Genomic DNA, 23057 nt, shown 5'->3' with positions numbered 1-23057 from the left:
GTAATTTCCCTATTTGCGAGTAGAAAATTGCATGAGTCTTTCCCGAGGTTCCCACCATCTGCTGCCACAGGCAGGGCTCTGAAATTCCTGCCGCTGCGGCGGAGGGGGCTGCCCAGAACGGGGGGCAGCACCAAGCAGCCTGGCAGCGCCCCGCACAGGCGGGATGGGGCTGCCTTACCTGTAAACAAGGGAGTCATCGTAAGTACCGTTGTACTGGATTTGGAACATACGTATCCCAGGTATATTCCTCTGAAAATTGAATTTCAGCAGAGCAGTAGAGGATGTTGCTTCCGCAACGACCACCTTCTTATCTTGGCTGACTTTCGTATCCCCATTGCTACTGCTCGCGTTGGAGCCCGACTTGGTGGAAGTGGAGATATCCGAGGAGCCGGGGTCAGGCTCGTGGATGTGGTTCGTGCTGTTCAGCAAGTGGGGGAGTTTGATGATGTGCAGGTCTACCGTCTGCGTGGCCTCCCCAGCCGGATTGGAAGCAATGCAGGTGAAGGAGCCCGTATCCTTCACCGTCGTAATAAGGATGTCGAGCGTCCCGTTGTCGTACACCACGGACCTCGTTGCGTTTGAAATCAGTTTGCCCTCAGGTGAAATCCAATGAATTGCTGGTTCAGGGTCCCCCCGGGCCTTACACCGCAGTGCTGCCCGCTGGCCCTCCAGCACCCGCAGCTCGTGGGTGTGTCGGGTGATGAGAGGAGGCTCACACAGGAACTCCTCCTCGGGGATCGACCAGAAGTACCGGCCGGACAAGAGCGTGGGAGAAGCACAAGTCTCCAGGTCGTCTTCCCTCGAAAGACGCCTCAGCCACAAAAGCTCACAGTTGCAATGCAAAGGGTTCCCACCAAAGCTCAACGCAAAAGTCGAGGGGCTGATAATTCCTGAGGTTGCTAGTACCTGAGCTCGCTGGAAGAGAGGATCAGGCGGTAGCTTCTGCAGTTTGTTAGACGTGACGTCCAACCTGGTCATCTTGTGGAGGTGGGAGAACGTCCCCTTAGGAATATGATCAATCATGTTGTGGTCTAGACTGAGAGTGTGCAAACTAACCATCTTCTCCACTGCATCCCAGGGGATGGTTTCCAGATTGTTGTAAGACAAATCCAATTCCTCAAGAGCTAAAACATCATCGAAAGCTGTGGAAGAAATTAAAGTCAGCTGGTTGTTGTTAAGTATCAAGTGGTGAAGATTGGAGAGTCCACTGAACATGTCATTAGTGATTTTAGTCAATCGGTTGCTGTTCAAATGCAAAGCCCGCAAATTGCGCAAGTCGGCAAATGCGTGAGGTGTAATAAAACTGATTGTATTCCTGGACAGCGTCAGGTCCACCAGGCTGGTCATATTGGCAAAGTCTTTCCTTTTAATGTTTGTAACAAAGTTGTCTGCCAGCCTTAACTCCACGGTCCTCCTGTCAATGTTGGGAGGAACAAATAAGAGCCCTTTCTTGGCACAAAGGGTGGCAAGGTTCGGAGACAAAATCTGACAGACACAGCGCTTTGGGCAGATCTGAGCTCTCACCGCTATGCCAATGAACAGCAGAAACAAAAGCAGTTTTTCCATTGTAGATCAGGTTCAAGAGCCTGTAAGGGAGAGCAAACGTCTGTTAGTCTCTGCAAGATGAGCAAACGACAATAAAAAAGTAAAGACAAACTGTCTGTGGTTAAATCATGAAACTGAAGCTCATGTAAGTTTGTCATCCTCATCCTGTTACCTGATGTCTTTATCATTCTCTGTATCCTGACATAAGAGCTTCTCTACAACCTTCCAGAAGAACAACTGAGAGATAGGTACGTTTGCATATACACACAGACACTCATATACAAATGACAACGCAATTTGGAAGCAGCTGGTGGCACCACACATGGCGTCAGCAGTGCCTTTTGGGCCCCTCCTGCTAAAGCTAATCCCCGCCGTGCAATGCCCCTCTGCTCCAGGCGCTCAGCTTTCCGACAGATGCTCCTGACCTCAAGGTCTGGAGTTACTTTGCCATAATACCATTATGTATTGAAAATGAGGGATGTTTCATGTGTGTTTTACTTGCTAAGCTAAAACTCTCAGTGGCCTCTAAATCATGGCAATTCAATGGGTTTATAGCCATCTCCACTGAACATTTAAGCTCTTAATGCTATTTTCAGAATAAACTCAGAAGGAGCTAATTTTATGTCATTCAAAACCCAAAAATGCAAATAAAACAAACAAAAAAAAACCCAAGAAAAACCCCCACAACAACCAGGGATCTAAATAAAAATGGAACATGGGCTAATTTTGGATCATTGCTGTTTTCCCGGCTGCCACAGCCAGCAACGCTGCACTCTTCTCCCAGAAAGCCTGACACTTCAATTAGCCTTATCTCTTACATTGCCAGATCCAGGATCCTCACAGAGTATGGAAACAAGGAAGATAACAACAGTGCCCACACCAGCTAAATGAGATCATCTATCAGTGACTACACCAAAAGCTCCGCGAGAGCTGCGGTGCCGGTTTCTGCGCAGCTCTGCGTCAGCATCCCTGCCACGGCGCAGGCAGGCGGGTGGGAAGGCAGAGGCTCCTCCACGGAGCGGGCGGGCAGGAGGGAGCACAGTCCTGCGGAGGAGCACCTACGTGTCCAAGAGGAAACTTGTGCCGTCGTAAGCAACAGGGCTCAGAGGGACTCCACATCGGAAATGAAGCACTCGGCTCCCTTCGGGACTGATAAAATTATACTTGTACAGATCGGATTACTCAGACGCATTATCATCCCAGAAATGTACTAATGAAGCTCATAAAATAAAGTTTCACGGCTAGCCGTAAGCAGGAGTCTTGAATCGTCATGGATATTTAAAGACATTTAACGTCAGAACAATTACCACTCCTACTGTCCAGTCTCTCCATAATCCATCCACAGTGCCATGCAAACTAAGAGGAGCCAACAAGTTGCAAAAAGGATGAGTGAAAATACCAGCCTTCTAATCCCTGCTCTTCAGCACTATCAATTTATTTTTTTTCCTGATACTTCTGGGGACTGTAGGTTCTCATGACTACTGGCTCCAACCCTTGAGTCCCCCTACGGAAAAAAAACTGACTATGCTACCGCAGGCGTGGCTCATCACTACTGAAGTGCTGGGAACCATTACCATAACCATTACCATTACTGCCACCATTAATTGTAGCAGAAAGCAGACTTCCCAGGCAGCGTTCAAATACGTTTTGTAGATTCAGTTTCGTCCAGCCCGCGCCCACACTGCAGGTCGGGGTGGTCCTGCAGGTGAAACGGACTTGGAGGAGAACGGGGATGCCGAGCAGTGGAGGAGGAAGCGCGGCAGAGCAAACCACCTACTCCAACCCCCAAAACCTGCTGGTGACGCCTGGCCGGCCACGTCCCGACGAGGCAGCTGTAGTCACGTCCATGGGCTGTCACCCACCCTCTCCAGGCAGGACTTTTCTCTTTTAATCTAGATCAAATGGACTCAGTGGCTCAGGGCATCCGCAGCACGACCGCCAGGGTCCCCAGACAGTCTTGGCTGGGGACACCATACTCATTTAGATTTGCTAACTTAATACTGCTAATTTAGATTTGTAGCTGTGATTACAGTAATGTGCTTGGATTTAGCCAAGTTCATTTGAAGAGCTATACAAGATTAAAACCAAATCAGCAAGGTGCATTTACAAGTTTGGAAATACTGTCGCAAGATGGAACGGCGACATACGGAGACACAGACATAAACCATAGCTGGAATGACAGGGTTATGACGAGGCTACCCACCAGCGGACGTGGGTTTGTTGGATTTTAGGAGAGCTTTTGATACTGCCAGAGCCAGTATCCTCTGCACAAAATGCCCAGCACACGGCGAGAGCGGGACACAACGCGAGAGGTGAACACCGGGCTGAAGGGACAGGCTCAAAGGGTTGTAGTAAATGGGACAAGACCCAGCTGATGGCCAGTCACTAGCGGTGTCCCCTAGGACTCAGGTTTGGGGCCAGTCCTCTCCAGCGTTTCTGTCGGGGACCCGGACAGGGAGGCGAGTGCACACCATGTACGGCTGCCCATGACACTAAATTAGGAGGAGGCACTAAGTCCCTCGAGGGCAGAGGGTGCTTATGGAGAGGTCTTGGTGGATCGGAGCGCTGGGCAACCACCAGCCCTACCGACCGTACCAAGGACAAATGCGGATTTGGCACCCGCGACCCGATCTGCCTGCCCGTCCTCTCCCAGCACACCACAGTCCCCCACGGCTGCATCTTCGCAGCCCCAGGCAAGGTCAGCCCTGGGCAGGGCAGGCAGCTGCCCGCAGGCAAAGGCAGCGGGAGGGAGAAGGAGGCCATCCCCGCGGGGAGCCGCCCGGTGTCGAAGCTGCAGCCGAGACCGGACCCTCCCTGGCAGGTAAGGCCGGGCAGGGGGGGAGGGTGCCCTCACCCAAAGCGGCAGACCCCCGGCCGGCTCCTCCTCACCGGCCCCGCAGAGGCGCACCACCGCGCTGCCGAGAACCCCTCCGCAGAACGAGCGTCTCGGCCCCGGGCTGTCGCCGGCACAGCACCGGCCGAGAGCAGGACCGGCCCGGCAGCCCCGTCACCCCGGAGCAGCCGGGCAGGCGCAGGCACCGGCCGAGGACGCCGGATCACAGCCCGCAAACACGGCCCCGGAGGAGGGGAGCGGGACCACGGAGGAGCACCACGGGTCGCTTCTGTTTTTCAGGGCTCCTACGACTGCACCTCCAGGAGGACAGCGGCCCAGGGGAGGGAGCAGCTCTGCCAGTCTGCTCCGGGACAGCCGGGCTCCGGAGCCCTCGCCGCCAAGAGAAGGCAGCCCCCGTCCCGTGCCCGGAGCGGGGTGTTTGGACCCCAAAGGCAGAGCACACCGTGGCGGCGCACGCCTGCGAGCAGCTGCCGGCCAGCAGCCTGCCCTGCGGAGGGAGGACTGATGAGCCCACCCCGTGCCACGGTGACGGGGCTGGGCCAGCACCAGCACGACTGTTCTAACATCCCGCCAAGCCCACCAGCTCTCTCAAACTGCGGCTCGGGAAACTGTTGGGGGCGGGTGCTGGGGGAGAAACGAGAAGGGCAGAGAAAAACAGGCACGCCGTTTCTCTCGGACCGTCTCCGAGCCCTGCACGGGAGCCTGTCTCCGCGCTGAGCTGTCTTAATCAAAGGCAGTGGTGCCCATGGGCTCCCACCACTGCCCAGCGTCCACCTCTTCCTGGTAAACAGTTCCTTATCCAACTTTATCGGGGTTTTTTAGCGTCACCTAAGTTGTAACAGAAACGCGAGCAAAGCTTAATAAAAGTTGTGTGTTTGCGCAAATGCTTACAAGTGCTCTAAGAACTGTATGTCATGCAAAGATGTGCTGACATTTGCAGCTGAAGAACAGTACCGGACACGTCAACTGACAGGAACAGCAAAACCACACTTGGATTTAAATGACGAGGCCGGTGCCCCAGCCTGCATGCCTCCGCCGCGCAGAGACAGGGACAGCCCGTCCCCCCAGGCTGGACGTCACCCCCTTGCCACAGGGACAGCAAAAACGTTTCACCGCCTCGCTGAAAGAACGCAGAATATTTCCTCATGGGGCTGCTCAGCGTAGTACGCCGTCTCATGGCCGTGGCCCACAGCTGAGATATTCCAGAAGACAGCAGGAACTGCCGGATCTGGTGGCTTAGAAGAACAGCTGCCGTAAGAAGACATGTCTTTTGAAAGTCAGCCAGGTCGTGCATCCTCTCCTTTCCCAGCACACCTTGTCCCACACGCAGATAACTTGCAGCGACAGCAGCACTGACACGGCTTACAGCTTGTTGCAGAAAACACCTTTCTGACTAAGCAAAGCATTACCTGATTCTCATTACTTGCTTAAAAAATAAAAAAGAAGAAAAAGAAAGCACATCATTACCATAAAACAAATAGAGAAATGCTAGTTACCTAGGAAGGCGCGCGCTGCTTTCACTTACTACTTGGCATCTGCGAAAAGATAGGGATAGTCAAGCTCCTCACGTGACATTTGTGATTCATGCAAAAAAGGCTCTCATATACTAATTTTTAAATCAATTTTGTTGCTACATTTGATAATTTGAGTTATTCAATCTGTCTATAAAAACTAACTACAAATTACAGTGGGCTGCATGGCTCGCTGCCGTACAGAAAATTGTGTCTCTGAAGAGCAAACAGCCCTGACAAGCCCCGGTGCACGCTGCCCTTGGGACTGGGGCAGACGAGCCTGCTGCTCTCCTATTGACCCGAAATGAGGCCGTCCTTCCCCTTACTCAATTTTCCCAGCTACAGAGCGGGTCCAACAGCGGTTCGGCAGAGCCTGGGCTCGTGGGGGCAGGGACCCGTCTTCCCTGTCACCCCCCTTCCCACCTCTGCTCTGGCAGCTCTCAGGTGGGTCGTGCCAACGCGATGGGCAACAATTCATCATTTCATCCATCGCCGGGTGTTTCTCACGTGGCTTCTGGGCTTTGCACTGGATCCATCTCAGCCGTGCTCCCAGTGCTGACTTCAGGCTCCTGCTGTCCCAAGTCCTGGCGGCTGTAAAACAGCCATCCCAGCACCGAGGAGGTACCCTGAGCTCGTCTGGGACAAAGCCTGTGCACAGGCAGGGTACAGGGACAGCTGGGCCAGACGCTCTGCCCCTCCGGCACCGCACACTGCTCTGCGAGATCCACTGAAGGAGGACTGCTCCCACCACTTCCAAGAGGAGTCACGCCGCTGCCGTCGGGAGCCACGTCTTCTCTGAGGGTGGCAGCTCCCGGCAGCCCCCGGCGCTCCCCTGGGCACGTGAGGACCCGGCCATCCGGGATTTCCCAAGGAGGCAGACCCGAATGAGAAACCTCTGTGGGGGTTTGCCAGGCGAGGTCCGGCGCTGGGGCATGGCCGGAGTGACCCCAGCCCGTATGGGGCACTGCTGCACCAAAGCTTCTGCACGCCTCAAAGGCGCCCGATCAGCAGCGGGCTATGAAAATAAATGGCCACCCACCGGTTCTAGCAACAAATTGAGGTCATGTAAAGAGCTAATGAATTTGAAATTTCTGCCTGGAATTGATCCAAGGGACACGGGAATTAAATGTCATGTACGCCAGGCTGAGATTGCTTCTTTTTCCCAATGTGCTGCTTGCTGCGGTTTTTTTGCCCCCATCTTCTTTGGGAGTAATAGGTTTTATGATACTTACTGCAGCATCTGCCAATGTGTCCAGTGCTACAAAGCGTCATTTACATATTGTGAATTGCATAACACACGGAAGCAGCGGGATCCAGGAGACAGTAATTAATTAGCAAACGATTTCCACTGCATCCGATTCTGTTCAGATGGTAGGTGCTATACAAAGTCAGTGTGCCGGGGAAACCCAACGCGGCACACTGGTAGCTGTTCAGAGCCAGTTGCTAATACGGTGCCTGGCTCAGACATCATCTGTCATCACTAAGGTCATGACAGAAGCTATTGACTGCCTTTCCTACCCCTCCAGGACTCAGCAGAAGTTGCGATTTTCAAGGTCTTTGCAAATGCAATTTCGTGGTGGGGAAAAAAAAAGTCTAGAAGCTGATGATATTCACCTGCTGGGGATGAAGGATGGGGAAATAGCTGACACCAGTCACCAAAGGCATCCTGCAGCCATGCTAAAATAGGTGCATATAAATGAAGATGCCGTGATATATGGCATACCAGCTGCTAAAACTACTGAAGTAGAGAACAAGGAGCTTCAATTTCACAAAGGTCAATGGTTTGTAAACACGCCTGAGTATTTTGCTGAATTGGAAGCAAAGCACCTAAGAAAACAGAAACACTCAGATTAAAGAACCTCACCCAGAGGTTTCCCTGGGGTTTCTGCTGGCCGCCCAGCCAATGCACAGGCCAGGACCATGGGCCAGGACCATGGGCCAGGACCACGGTCTCTCACCCCAGTGGCGTGCACAAAGTGCTCCACCAGCCATAAAGCCCCTCTCATGCCAGCGAGGAGCAACATCTCCCGATATGGGCAGCAAGGAGCCCTCAGCTGCAAGGCACCTCCTTCTGAGGTCCAGCCTGCCTATTTGCTTTTCGGGGAGGACATGCTGTTTTGGTTCTTTGACACTTGTAATACTTGCTGTAGGCCTGAACAGGTTAATCACCATGGGGAGGCATGCTACGGCAGAAATACTGTAGCCCAGTCATTGCCAAAGGGCTTCAAATGCTGTAACAAATACAGCTGCAACCCCTCTAACCTCTGGGAATTTTAAAAGCTACAGGACATCAAATTGTGCTTGCTCCGGGGTCTCCTTTGGTGCACTTGATGCGGCCGCAGAGGTGGTCAGCTGCGCTCCAGAGGTTATGTCCCCCTGCAAATAGCAAAGTACAGCTCAGCACTGGAGGCAGGCTGGCTAATGAGCTGTTTTGCGTAGCTGCTCTCATTTTCCTCCAGCCTTAAGCCGCAAATGATACGCATGCAAAGCAATGCATTCTGGGACGCAATTCTTCTCCCCGTAATGAGGTCTAAACTGGCAAGATTAAAGTGAACAATAACAATTATTTTAATTAAAGAGATTTCTAGAGAAAGCAGAACTGGTATCAGTAAGCCGTAGACCATGCCGCACGCCCGGCTGACATCTGAGAGCAAAGCTTCCGCTGTTCTCACAGCAGGGCACGGTGCTGAAAATAAAGGGTGAGGCAGCCCCTGCCCAAGAGCTTGCGGGGGTCTGCACCCCTTCCCCGGAGCCTGCAGAAAGTGGGGCAGCAGCCGGGGGAGGCACCCTGCAGCAGGACCCAGCAGCAGACCCGGCTGCAGGCGGCTCTTCACCAGGAGCTGGCTGAGGAAGCAAGAGTGCTGGGGAGAAAACGCGGCCGCTCGCAGGGACGGGGGTCAGCACGGCACTGGTGCGGTGGGCTGGAAGCAGTGCTGGGCATCCTTCATCTGCTGCCTCTGAGGGGCTGGGAAGGGGCTCCTGAGGAAGGACCACATCAGCACATCCCGCCCATCGGGGCTCTCTGTAAGTGACCACTAGCAGTCAGTGCCGGAGCTGGAAACACGGGTTACACCAACCTCTGATCTGAGCCACAAAGTCCCTCTCCGGTTCTGTCTGAGGCAGAAAACCAACCGGTTTTCTCCAGAAAGAAGTAAGACGACCACAATGCTGCGGTGTGAACAGCAAAACTGCAAACTAGAGCTTCCAGGAGGCAGAGGATGCTTAAATCAGCAAGTGACGGCAGCAAGGAGGGCAAGGCAGGACAGAAGATGGGGTGCGAGGGGGAGCGAAGGCGAGTGTCCCCACACCGTCCGGCCCAGCTGAGGGCCAGGGCAGGGGACGCTTCTGCCTTTCAGTGCCGGGCCCTTTTGCCCTGCCTGGGGCTGCGGAGCAGAGGAGGACGGGCGGATCTCCCACCGGCCCGCCACGGCCCACGGAGCATCGCAGCGCCGCACGGGAACCCCGCACAGGAGGGACGTGCCAAGCCGCAGCCGTGCTTGCACCGGAGCCGGCTGCAGGGCTCCCACACCTGAGCCCGCTTCGGTCTGCGTTCTCCTGCCTGAGCACCTCTCAGCGAGGCCACGAGAGCACCGCTACCGCGTGGCACCGGGCAGCCGTGAGTCCGGCATACCGGAGAGCAGTGCTGGCAGCCAGAGCCCGAATCGGGTACCCCAACTCCAGCTACCCTCGGCTTCAGCCTGGGACCGCATCAGCCAAATGGCTGCGATAATGGAACAGTCATTACTTTACGGCAGGACAAAATGCCCACCCTGTCAGTATATTAACTTCTTAATTCCTATATTAATCAATTAACCATTTTGTGAATTGGCACAGCTAAATTTCTGTGGGAGGGTGCAAATATTAACCTGCTAGAAAAAATACTGGCTGTGGCATAATAACCACGACAGTACGTGCTGGCAGGTCTGCTCCCCCAGCCCTTGCGTGGCGAGCCCCCAATGATACAGGGCAGCCCCAGCGTGGGGGGGGGCAGCACTGCCCACCCACCTGCCCTGCCCCTGGGCTCCCTCCACTGGGAGCTCCCCGGGCGAAAGGTTGGCACTAGGAAGCATTAGGCACAACAACAGTAAATAACAACTACGTTACCCAAGGTACTGAGCATAGAGAGTAGCATGAAACTACTACATGCAGCATCCACAGAAGCAAACCCATGAAACAGCAACTCTCTCCAAGTGATTAATGCTTTGATTGACAAACACAGCACCTTTTTTGTATTCTCACGTGCACAGTAAGCCTTTCCCTGAAGGAAGAAGTGATTATGCAAACTATCAGGCAGTCCTTCACTCAAGCGCGTACCAACGTCCTAAAGACACTTTGTAAGAGAAACCTGAATCTTGAGAACATTTGCCTGTGCCCGATGACAGACAGGCAGTGCCCGCTGCACCCGCAGCTGTGGCAGGCGAAAGGCGCTGAGCAGCCAGTGACACAGCACGAGGGCACCGAGATGGTTTGTCAGCATAGGGAGAACCACAGCCAGACCGAGCTGTGACCAGGAAAACAGTGTGCCCGGGGGAAGGGCCGGAGCTGGAAGGTAAGGGACACAGAGCAAGCACAGGCAAATGCAAGCAAACTGGAATGAGGCGCTTGGGGAGGGATGCGACCACCTTCAGGCAGGAGCCAGCTGCCAGTTACTGGGCACGACGGATGCGTCCCCTAAAGCCCGGGGTGCCACCTATGACCAGGGACCAACCCACAGCTCATGTGGGACTAATGGAAACAACAGTTATCAGTGCGACTGTCACACCGCCACTGCTACTACTGACAGATGCCAGCCCTATGCAGCCGGCACAGCCCGCGGCACAGCACTGCTCCCTCGTGCAGCCCTCGGCCACAGCTGATGAAGGGCTCAGCCCCCTTCCACCTTGTCTCCAACATGGTCTGATTTCATAATGAATTTTCCCCTGCTGTGCTGCAATGGGCAATAGCATCCCACTAGTGTTCTGGCAGGTAGGTGAGATGGCACAGCCGGGGGGTAGCCTGATGCCGGGTCTGGTGTATGGGACAATATAGCGTACCATTTTAAGGTTTAGGCTGAGGGTCTAAACCTTTCACTGAGGTTTGACGTCTCCGCTGAAGGACCACCAGAAGGAAGTGAGCCATGAGCACCCGTGCAGACGAGAGGGCTGACACGGGCACGAGGGGAAGCGCTGGCTATTCCGGGTGTGCATCTTCTCACCCACCTGGACAAACACCCAACAGCCTGAAGAAGGCTCGGGGGTTTGCTGCAGTAGGAGAGAGGCCGTGTCTTCGACTGTATTAAAAGGACACTAAACTCATTATTATTGTTGATTTTACACATTCCTCAGTTGTCCGTCTGCCCTGGAGACAGCCAAGCAGTAAGGAGCTGTCACATGCCAGAAGAGAACTGAGGTGTTGCAGCAGTTTGGCTTTTTATTCCCCACAGTTCAACTATTCTGTGAGCAACTCCATGGCCTTCAATTTTTTGCAATCTTCACCACAATTTGCAAGTTGTTACTTGCACTCATTTTGTCTGCTGATTTTATTATAACCCACAAGATTAGAGTGTTTTGATATAACACTTTGTTTCAAAATCTCCTCAGTGTAAAACAGACCGATGATGCATCAAGGGCACCAACTTCACTGCCTTGGGGCAGGTGCCCTGGCCTGCAATCCACTGTGCCTGCAGCTCCCAGGGAAACCGGCTGCTCTGCGTCTTTCCGTGATCGTCCCAGCGCACGGGCAACCCTTTAGAGCAGCAAGGAAGTTAAGCACACCTCTGTTTCAGCTTTAATCCAGGACGTAAGTTCCTGACCCTGGTCTCGGCATGGGGGGGCAGCAGGACTCCCAAGCACGGGTCCCGTGGGAGCACAGCCTATCCATCCTGCTGGTCCAGGGCACCCTGGCCAGCACCCTCAGCAGCAGGAGGGAGAGCTCCCGCACCCGCTCCTGCTGCCGGCCGCCTGTGACCCTGTTCTCTCGCCCAGCTGCTCCCCCACGAGCAGAGACAGAGATCCTGACCTGAAGCACCGCAGCTGGGATGGGCAGTCCATGCCCGAGCGCATCGACTGCCCCAGCTCCTCCCGCTGCCTCCGACCTGGCCTTGGAGCAGCACCAGGGGCTGGGCTGGGGAACGACAGGGACGCTGGTGGGTTGCAGTATTAGAGTTCAATTGCTGCAAGGTCACCTGGTGGGCACCAGTATCACTAATGGGGAACATGGCATTTGCTCACCAAATCCGATCACCGGGACGTCTCATCCTGCACCTTGCTGCTCTAAGCAGCTGTTCCTCACCCACTTCCAGAAGGCAGCCCGGAGCAAACAACGCAACTCTCCCTAGGACAGACCCACACCTTGTGCGTGCTTTTAACTTCCCTGCTACCTGGGATGTGGTTATCTCAGCCTACAGTGCCACTAATGATTCTAAAATTACTGATCCCTCCTCAGTTCCCATGCCTGTTTGGTCACTGACCTCAAAGGACCTTCACATATATTGTATCACAGTTCTGCATCCTGAGTAAAAAACCTCCCTTGCGTCATCACAGCTGTCCAGCTTATTCAGGAGAGAACGGCAAATGATGTAAAGGAAACTCAATCAGGTGAAGGCAGACCCCTCTGCAGAAGACAGAACTGCTGAGGTTGGCAGGACCTCTGGAGACCACCTCGTCCATCCCACTCCTGCTCAGGCAGGCTGGGCTAAAGCAAGCTGCCAGGGCCATGTCCCTCGGACACCAGGTATCTCGCACTGCCGTGAGCCTTGCTAAAGCGGGCACAAGGTGAGAGACCCAGGCTCAGAGCGAGGGCCCAGGGGCAGCACTGCCAGTTCACACAGGGATGCTGCCTCTCCTGGCATAACATACGTTTCTTCCTCAAAAGCTCTGTTTCTGGATTTCTGCTGTTTCTCACCTGTCTTCTACACAACAAAACGCTTCAGCTCTTGCCCTTGCAGAGTACAGCTTAAAAACATGCCTGTAAAGCTCAGAAATTGAGGAGAAAAATAAGGTAATTATCCTTTATTTACTTCTAAAGCACTTTATTTTAGAATTGTTTCATATTGTCTGGAGCCAAGTCCTCAAAAAGGTAAAAACAATACTGGGTTCCCTGCACCAGTGCTAATGGAGCATGGCTCCCGAGTCACGGCTGAAGAGTTTCCAGCAGAAGCCAGGCAACATGGACACTTTCCAGGCACTCAGTTCCCTCGCTTCTGCTGACACAGCTCTTTGTGTCCTGCATTTCCACAGGAGTGACAGAGCCGTCGCAGGAGGTGTGGGCAGGTTTAGGATCCCAACCCTGAAGCCGGCTCCACGCTCGGGTGGGCTGCCCGATGCTCACCACCCCCGAACAGCGAGCCCCCTCACCTCCAGCACCGGCTCGCTGCTGGTTCGCAGGAGGATCACCTGGAACGTGCCACGCCAGCAGCGTACGCCCTGGTGACACCGGAGTGGGCGCAGCTAATGCAGCAGGGACGCAGGAATCTCCAGGAATTTGGGGTTTTTTTCCCTTTTTGTTCTGCTCCCTGCTACTCCCCCCGCTGACTGTCTCTCTCACGCACACACGTGTCCCAGCAAGCCGCTCGGAACACACAGGGACCGGTACTCTCGCCACCGGCTGCCTGCCACATGCACCGACAACAGCGTGGCGGGACCATCACGGTGCGTCCCCCGTCCCGGGCGGACAAGGGGGCAGCACACTTCCTGCACGCTTCCTGCACACTTCCAGCACGCTTCCTGCACGCTTCCAGCACGCCTCCTGCACGCCTGCTGCTGGCGTGGCCCTGAGCCCACGGCCACGCGCAAGAGCTACGCACAACGCTGCTCAGCTACTGCCATTGCCGGTTAAAATGAACGCATTTGAAATGCAATGAATTAAACGCTGAACAAGTCACAGAGGAAGGAGAGCTTTGACACGCGGGGCTGCGGTGAAGGCAGCTCATTAGGCATTTGTATCACAGACGAGGAGCTGAGAGTGATACATGGGATGACTCAACACAGCAGCGCAGGAACACGACTGCAGCTCTGTAATTTATTAATAGCTGTGCCATGAGAAAAACGAGCCAGCGATCCCCCACGGCCCCCTGATATGCAGGGCTTGGGGAGGCACCGCTCGCTGGCTCCACCACCGCTTGGGGAGATGGATACTTAAGTAAGCAGGCACTGGAGCGGCTTCTGAGAAAAACCCTGGTTAAAGCATTGTGATAAAAATACACACCGAGGAGAATGGTTAAGAAATGCACTGTGGTGGCGGGCAGGCTGTGGGAGCCCCAGGGGGGCCGCCTGGCCCCCAGCCCCGCGGGTGCTCCAACACAAGCTCCCCCCAGCACCAGCAGCGCCTGCTGCTCCGTCCCGTGGTGGGGCTTCACAGCGACACACGGTTTGCTACCCGGCCCCAGTTTTGTAAGGGCCGATCGTGATGCCCCGCTACCGAAACACACCCAGCTGGGAAAGCGCCTGGCCACCCGCACCCCGGCCCCTCCTGCATCACTGTTCCTCTGAACATTCAGCTTCTGGTCTTAGGTATTTAACCTGTAGAGGAAATCACCTCCTGGTTTCTTACTTATAGAAAGTAACGGAGATATTCACACTCCCATCTTGTCCGGTGTAAAACCCAACAAGCTGTTTGTAGCTGTATAATTACCCTGGGCTCAAGTAGGCACAGCCGAGAGCCTATTTTGGCTTTTTTCTTTTATTTCCTCCTTGTCCTTGAAACAGAAAGTCTCGGAAATACATCCCCTTGGTCCAGCAGCAGTGTTCCCTCCCATTGAAACAGCAACTTCCCAAGGCAACTCTAAACCAGTGTACATTAGTAATTACCAGCAAGCAGCAGACTCGCCACCTGAACTGTCCATCACCACTACACACGATTTGCCTTTTGCACTTGTTGAAAGAAGTGTGCACTAATAAAACACAAGCAGCCAGGGCTGCCTGCTCTGTGTGCTGGTTGGCACGGCTCTACAGACGCAGCTGGGCTCAGACAGACAGAGTGCTCATCTTCCCAGGCCCCCACTCTATAACGCGTGCATTATGAATTCCTTCCTTTTCTTCCCCTCGAGCCCCCAGTAATTATTCACGCGGCTGTATGCAATGCAGGAAAGGCAGCGCAACCGCCTTTGCGACCTCCCGTTGTCTCACTCCGTCAGCTCTCGGAGCTCACAGCTCACAGCCCCGCAGTGCCGACGGGACGGGACGGGGGGCCGGCGGGAAGCCCCTCCCCGCATCCCGGCCCTGGGCTGGCGGTGCCTCCTGAGCCAGCCCCCGACCCCAGCACCCACGGCCCCCCCACACCGCATCCCCCCGCGCAGCACAGGGGCTGCCGCCGGGCCGGGGGCACGCTGAGCAGGAGGGCCAGCGCAGCCCCCCCAGCCAGCAGCCCCCTCTGGGGCCAGAGCTCCGCAGAGAGAGAGGGGTCTTGCCAAAAAACGCCGCGAGTGCGTCAACAAACGTTGCCTTTTAAAGTCAGAAACACCAAGCTACTGCGTTTTCCAGCTCCTGAGGTACCGCCACACAAAATACTATACAAGTATGCTAAATGCTGACTGTACTATCGGCATCGATTCTGCGGCTTAAAAATGCAAGCAAGCCTAAGTGAATAAAGTGAATAATTGTTTAAACAAAACAGCTTTTAACTTATCAAAACATTTTTATTGAATTGGAATATCGTGGCATTTTCAAAACTAAGTGTTTTTGCAACATCAAAACACAACACAAACGTGAAGGGATTTGCTTTGACACTTCTCTGTCACCAAGTGTGCCAAAGCAGCGCGTTCCCAGTCGGCGCAGGGAGGCGAGGCTGCCGCCCTCGCCCCTGCAAAATCCGCCCTGTGCTCTCCCGGCCAGCGCCGTTTGCTGGGAGCCGGCGTGCTCCCCACCGCCACTCGCAGGAGAAAGGTCTGTGCATGGAGGGGCCAGTGGCAAGCCCAGACGTGGGGGGAAGAGGCTCCTCGGGGGCTCCACCACCCCAGACCCCTTCCCAGTGTGGCGCCTGCCCGGCAGAGGCACCCGATGCAGCCGGGGTGGCCAGGTGCCAGCCACGGGCACAGTCATGTACTCGCACGAGCATCCTGCGTACCCGTTCTCGGGGAGCCTACCTGAATCACTGGCTAACTGCTGCGAAAGGATGCAGAGAACCAAGAGACTCACCTGAACCAGAGCATTTCTGAATGGCAGGAAGCCAAAGAGAAGGGAGACCGCCACAGCCTAGGATTTCTGGCCAAGCAGCTGCCACTCTCCCAATAAAACATGCGACTCGCACAGATACATCTCCTCTGCAGGCTGCCTTGGGAGCCCCTGAGCAACAGCGGGGCTGGCATTGCCACGGCTGGGTTAGGGCACGGGCTCCCCTGACATCGTCTCACAGCACAAATCCTAGGACGATCCCAGAACATGCACTTCCAGCTTTCCCTTCTTCTTTTCACTTTTGTTTTAAAGGAAATGTACATTTGAAAACTCAGCACAAAGTAGTTTCAGAAGTGTCTGCCCGAAGGCCAGGAAGCACGGGTTGGAGCAAGGGTGCAAGGGTCGGACGCACCAATCTCGGGAATGCCAAGCTGGAGCCGGTGCTGCTCATCTCCTCCCCTGCCGACACACCACCACGTGCATGCTCAGTACTTGCCGAAGGATCCTGTCCTGTCGAGGAACCATGATGGATGGTGCCCACCTGATAATTGGCCATTAAATATTTTGTTTTCTCTAGATTGTTCACTTGTGGTATCAGGATTTATTTACTGCTTGCTGCTCGAGCCCTGCTCTGAAGAGAGCTATTATCTTCTCCTTTGGCTTTTCTGAATGATGTCCAGCAACATTTGCCTATTTTCTCGGCTCCGCTGAGAGGGAAGGCGATCCTTTCACACATAGGATCTGGAATCACAGAGATGCAGCACTCCCGCTGCTTCTGCTCCTGGGCCTCCTGCAGATGCCTGCCCCGGTCCTCTGCATCCCAGCTGCTGGGAAGAGAGGCACGGGCAGCTTCTGGTGGCAGAGGAGAAGGTAGGGCTGGTCCCCCAAAGGGCACCCTTCACCCAAGACCCAGCCCCGGCCAGGCGGGACAGTGAGGTTCACACTGCGTGTGGCACCAGTCATGCTCCTCCTCCTGGCAAAGTCCTGCCGCAGACTTTTCATGGGTATCAAGCAAGGAAGATGGCAAAGCCCTCCCCAGCATAAGTCACCAGTTTGTTTCCTACTTAAAAATAAATGAAAGTCATCTCAGAAACTGCTGAGATGTATCAGATTATGAGATGATTTTCGAAGGTCCCTTCCAATCCAAACCACTCTGTGATTCTACCTATCCAGTAAGACAGACCTCAGGAGTAGGCAATCGATACCCAACACTTCAGCCCAAACGCAGCCTGAACACTTGATGTACAACCTTGTTATAAACTAGTGAAAATAAGTGTAAGATGTGGGAAAGCCGGACAGCCCTACTAATAAGCACAGCCACAAGGTTCTTCCTTAACATGAGGAATTTATGACATCAGAATGTTAGAACTATTCTTGAGAGAGCGGACGTGCCAAAGCTGCCCATCTGCTTTGCTAGAGTTTTAATCTCAGATTACAAAATTCCATTGAAAATTTAACCCAAATCCCTCAAAATAAATTACTCTGCTTTTCTTTTTTCACAAGCAGCCTTTCACAAAGCCCCAGGGGAGCCCCATGGGGAGCCCCCGGGGTGCCGCCTGCCCCAGCGTGCCACCGCCTCTCCCACCTTTGGCCGCTGCCATGGCTGCAGGCGGCTGCGGGCGGCACGGCGGCTCTCCTGAGAGCTGCGGCTGGCCAGGCGGTTTCCACCTCAACAGCTTTCACAGCAAACAGCGTTTCCCAAATTCAATTTTCCCGCAAGGAAAATCTCATTATTTCTATCAAAAAAACTGATTTGCCATTCAGAGAACCAAAACGAGACGCCTTGCTCCAGCTTCTTTCGACACTAATCAGGATATTTCACACTGCCGAGCGACCCCAGGGTTTTCACCTGTCTGAGAAAAAGCCAGGCAGGGTCCCGGTCCCCCCCCGTCCACCCTCAGGGAGCCACAGACAGCCCAGGGCTGGGCACGCTCCTCCCGGGGCCAGGGCAGCGACCGAGGGGATGGCACTCGCCCACCCCACGCAGACTCCCACTCTGCAGGACGAGGGGCTGCCAGGGCCCCAGACACAGACTCCAGCACTGCTGCTGCCCGGCTTCCCCTCAGACCCTCATGCATGGGGGCAATGTGCCAGCAGCACCAGCAACACCAGCAACGCCAGTAGCACCAGTAACACCAGCAGCACCAGCAGCACCAGCAGTACCAGCAACACCAGCCACACCAGCAACGCCAGCAGTGCCAGCAGCGCCAACAATGTCAGCAGGACCAGCAGTGCCAGCAATGCCAGCAACGCCAGCAGCGCTAGCAGCGCCAGCAGCACCGGCAATGCCGGCAACGCCAGCAGCACCGGCAACACCAGCAGCACCCGCAGCACCAGCAACGCCAGCAGCACCAGTAACGCCAGCAGCACCAGCAGCACCAGCAGCACTAGCAACGCCAGCAGCACCAGCAGCACCAGCAGCGCCTGGGTCAGGTGCTCGCCCGCTCCTGTCCTGGCACGGGCCTGCTCTCGCCTCCGGCAGTTCTGCCCGCCATTTCTAACAGCTGTGACCAAGCACTCTGATAGCAACACCTCACATGCTGGCGAGTCACATTGTGAGGAAATCTGTGACTTTATTATTCTTGTCAAACGCCCACCGGCACCCAGCGAGTGTCAGCTGCCGGAGCTGCCCGCGCTGGCACCAGCAGCCCCTTCACGGGAGCGTGGCTCCGCGGAGAAGGGGTGAGCGGTGGGGCCAGAAAGCGTGGCAGCTGCTCCAGTGGTCCACCAAGGCCAAACAATCCCCTGGCCACATCCTGGTTGTGACGTTACGCCCGCTCCCACTCCCAGGGCTCCTGTCCGGGAAGCCTCCCCGTCCGACCAGGCTGCTGCCAGCGCCGAGCAGGCAGCGGTGGCCGGTGCTGTCTGCGGCTGGCGGTGCCACGCTGGGCTGACACACGGGCAGAGCAGCCACCTCCATCGCACCACAGCATCTACATCTCCTTGTCACCTCGGCGTGGGAACAAACGCAGCAGCACCAACCACTCCACAGGACAGAGGCTCACAGGCAGAGACTTGAAAAGTTCAAAACAATGTGTCTTGTAGTTTAACTCAGTTAATTTTGAAATTGTACATTACATTAAATTGAAGAGAGGCTAAGAAAACGCCTTGGTGTCTCCCAAGTTGAGCCAACTCAGAGTGCCCTTGTGTGACAACACTCTGTGCCCCAGCATGCTGGTGGATGGTGCCTCAGGCTCAGATTTATCTTCCTCCCCAACCCGTGTTTTGGAGGCTGAAGCCCAGTGTCAGCATCTGACTTGGAGGCTTCTTGCTCCCGTTCCCGCTGCACGTCGTCATGCCGCAGCCAGCGAGTGAGGTGGGAAAACCCTAGACGGCACACGAACACACACAGGGATCTGATCATTTATCTTCCAAGGAGTCAGGAGAGCTATTTTATTCAGGTACCTACATGGACCTGGGGTAGCACAAGGGATCATGAAACTATATATCCCAAAAACAGGGACACCGGAATGTTCTTTCTTCCCTCCACACACAGATGAGCAGGAGGCTCAGCACGAAAATCATCTAGAAGGATCATTCCATCCATGATCAGCTCTGACAAAAGGCTGGCACCACTGCACAGTGAAACCAGAAACAAACCGTGCCAAACCCTGGCACACATTGCTGTGAGCAGGTACATGGAGGAGACAGCGCAAGCGGCAAAGCCAAAACGATGTCTACCAGTGCCGGAGACTCTTGGCAATAGTGTCCCACAAAGGAAGCGGGACATGACAGAGAAATGCCCGTACACCTGGGTGCAGCCACTTGCACCAACTGCCCCACCAGCCCGGACACTGCTGTTCGAAACAAAGCCGCAGCAAGACAGAGAGCGAACGCACAGCAAAGGTGCAGCAGCAGGCTCTGCTTCCCTGCGTAAGCACTCCAGCTGTGGGGATCCTCTCCTGAAAACAGCAAAGCAAACATCTCCACCAAGCCTTGGATTCACCTCGGAGTCGCTGGTTCACTCCTGGCAACTGCAAAAAACATATGGGATGGAGAAAGCTTTACCTTACTCAGGGTTGTGTCACATGAGGGCTTCTGGAGCAGGGAAAGCTCAGATTTATCCACAGCCAAAGACATCCAAGTGCAAAGGCCCAGGGGGACCCAGGGGCCCCTTGTGTTTTAAATGGGGCATTGACAGGAACCGCTCTGGCTGCCCCAGCACACAGTTAAACTCGATGCTGCAAAACTCATGGTCTGCTTTCCCAATAAAGCTCCACGAAGACTCTGTGCCCTTCCCTCAAATTCAGGGGATCGCTCTTTAATAAAAAGGCTGTATTTTCAAAAATGTCTGCACACTCCTAAGGTTAAATGCAGCACTTCATCTGCAACAAGTACGAGCATCATCTTTGCCTCAGGATTTGGTCCTTCATCCTTTCTCTGAGGATCATCCCACCGCCCATGCTTGGGAAGGGACCCACTTCTGCCACTCGCTGCAACCCCGACACACCGCAGAGCCCCGTGCTCGGGAGTATGTGCCGGGGCCATCTGAAAGCTGGCACCCCAAGCTGTTGAGGTGCCTAAGGAAGTGGATTCCTCTCTGCCACGGGCTAGCGGTGCATCGCCAACCCCATTTCCAGCAGCCTCCTGCAGCTACCTGCTTTGGGGGTGCCGGCTCTGCAGATCTCGCTCTGGAGTGCTGGGGCACCACGCACCCCTCCAGGCAGGCAGCCAGGACCCCCGCGCCTCTGCACGAGAGGAGCTTCCTCCCTGCCGCTACTCGGATGCTTTTTTTAATTAATTGACAAGGAAGATCTGCAACCACGGACTGCTCTTGCGGTGAAGGCACGAAGAAACACAGGCAGCCAGGTTTGCTATGAAATCTGGCAAGCAGGAATAGGAGATTTGGGGAGAGGAAGGAGCACTTGCTGCCACCGTCCAGTGCTGCCCTGCAGCAGGAGGCACAGACCCAGCGTGGACCTGCAGTCGGAGCGGCTCTGTGCCAGCGCAGCCCCCCCAGGCACCTCTGGACAGCCTCTGCCTTAAGCACGCTCTGCTTCCACGGGCCTCTATGCTGGAGGGCACAACACTGCTCAGCGAGGTCACCTTCACTCACCACACAGCTCGGGGAGCTTTACCCACTGAATCAAACCCTGAATCAAACCCAGGATTTCCCCCTGGGCTGGTGTGCAGCTGAACATCCAGGGGCAGCGTGCTCTAATGGGCTGTGGCTGATAAAACAGCTCGCCCCACAACAGGGCACCCTCCTGCGGGCAGCGAGCAGCGGGCAGCGCGCAGTGGGCAGCGGCTGGCTCGGGGGCAAGTTCAGGGAGGTGCAGAAGGCACAGTGCTCAGTTTTACACAGGCAGGTGACCCCAAGGGCTCCTCCATCTGCTCCTCTACAGCTACTTTTTTAAAAAATTTGGCCAGCATTATCAATCAGTTTTGATTAATCAAAATGCATTCTGCAAGGGCTAAAGCACTCACTAAGTGAAACAAACCCCACTAACTTCAATTCTATTCACCCTACAACAGGAGAGCTGAAAAATACTGTTTGTGAAGCACTCAAGTATTACATTGCTAGGTGTCTCAGAAGGACCCATGAGAAAGCGAGTACTTACACCTCGAGAAGAGGGTCTGCACAGCACACAGCGGGGCCTGCAGCCTCACAGCAAACAGTGAACAGAAATCAAAATATTCCATCCATCCCAACCACATGAGGTGTCCTATCTGTACGCTGGCACATACCGAAGGAGGGGTCACGCTGCAGCACCCCGGAGGGAGGCAGGAGGATGCTAACGGAGCCCGAGCCCGGCACCGGCCGAACACCCGACCGCAAGCGGGGAGCGCCCTGTGGTGAAGGCAGGAGTATGCACGAAGGCACCGAGTCACAGATTCAAACCCCAGGTCTGGCACAAACTCTGCGTCTGCCTTTAGGATCAGCTTTGCAAGTGTGATTGGTTATTGCAGGAGAGACGAAGACACCAAGGAGATTTCCAAAACAGCTAATTGACTCTGTTTGAACCCATCTGCGTGGTTAAACCCTCCACCAGCGGAGCCTCGCTGCTCCTCAGCTCCCCGGGGAAGTGGAGCAGTAATTCTGCCATATTGCGGAGGGGAGCGATGAGGGCACACACAAGAAAGGGAGGCACCGAGTTACTCCAGTAACGGCGAGCAAATGGACCCCAGGACAGACAGGTGGATGCACAGCCTGCCTGACAGAGCCTGCCACACAACCTCCCTGAAGTCCCTGAAACGATCCATTCCTGACCACCATCATACATCAGTACAGAATCCCCAATGGCGGCAATTTCTACCTTAACGCTGATAAAAACGTAATAAAATTATTCCTGAAGTTTCCTTTCCCAAACAAACACATTTAATGCACCGACACCCACGTTCCCCGACAGGCACCAGCCCGGAGACCGAAAGGGGACAGGCACAAAGGGGGACCCGGGTACAGGGCGCTGTGGCCAAACCCAACGCGCCCACCAAACACACGTGCAGTTTAATCGGGAGAAATCAAAAGCAGAGGAAACAGCACTATCAAAGAGGGAGATCATCAGTATGACATTCCAAAATAAAATTGGGGGGGTTAATAGTAAGCAGATTTCCAAGCCGAAACAGTTTGTAGGTTTTATCAAGGGCTGTAAAAATAACTCACTTCTTCCACTGTGCCACTTCTGCATACTCTACAAAATCGAATGAAAAGTAAACTAACAATGATTTACTCCAGATGGACATTTATTATCCTAGTAATAATATCTTGCAATCGTCGCGGGATTAACTGAGGCCAATTCTTTTCTTAGTCACAGTTCTCTTACATAAACATATAGTAAATTAAACGATCTAAAACCAGACGGGCATTTATTAGGCTTGCCTCTATACTTGCCTGAACATCACTTATGGATGTCAGTTATAAAACATAAGCTGGATTTTAAGTTCTAAAGTTTAATTTAACATCAAGTAATACCGGGTACAAAGCATAGAACTCTCCTGTGAAAGAACACCTATTTAGTATCTAGGTCTGGCCTGTTAACTGGTATATCAAAACGGATGTGGTCAAATTAGCTACTGAAATGAGGTAAGATGCGCCACGTCTACAGCAGCCTCGACACT

The 23057-nt window shown here is 54.4% G+C and overlaps 1 protein-coding gene across 4 annotated transcripts in view; it reads right to left on the bottom strand.

The window, feature by feature from the left end:
* The window catches only part of LRFN5 (leucine rich repeat and fibronectin type III domain containing 5), a 64084-nt gene that overhangs the window by 8977 nt on the left and 32050 nt on the right, over positions 1-23057 (bottom strand). For all 4 annotated transcript variants that reach the window (XM_029999250.2, XM_029999258.2, XM_029999265.1 and 1 more), the window contains exon 2: positions 179-1586. In XM_029999250.2, the coding sequence (XP_029855110.1) occupies positions 179-1566 (1388 nt within the window). In that variant the 5' untranslated portion in view covers positions 1567-1586. The remainder of the gene's footprint in view (positions 1-178; positions 1587-23057) is intronic.

The sequence above is a fragment of the Aquila chrysaetos genome, chromosome 2, assembly GCF_900496995.4.
Source record: "Aquila chrysaetos chrysaetos chromosome 2, bAquChr1.4, whole genome shotgun sequence".
Classification (NCBI taxonomy): Eukaryota; Metazoa; Chordata; class Aves; order Accipitriformes; family Accipitridae; genus Aquila; species Aquila chrysaetos.
Note: the sequence above shows the minus strand (reverse complement) of the source record. Positions and strands in the feature narration are given on the sequence as shown.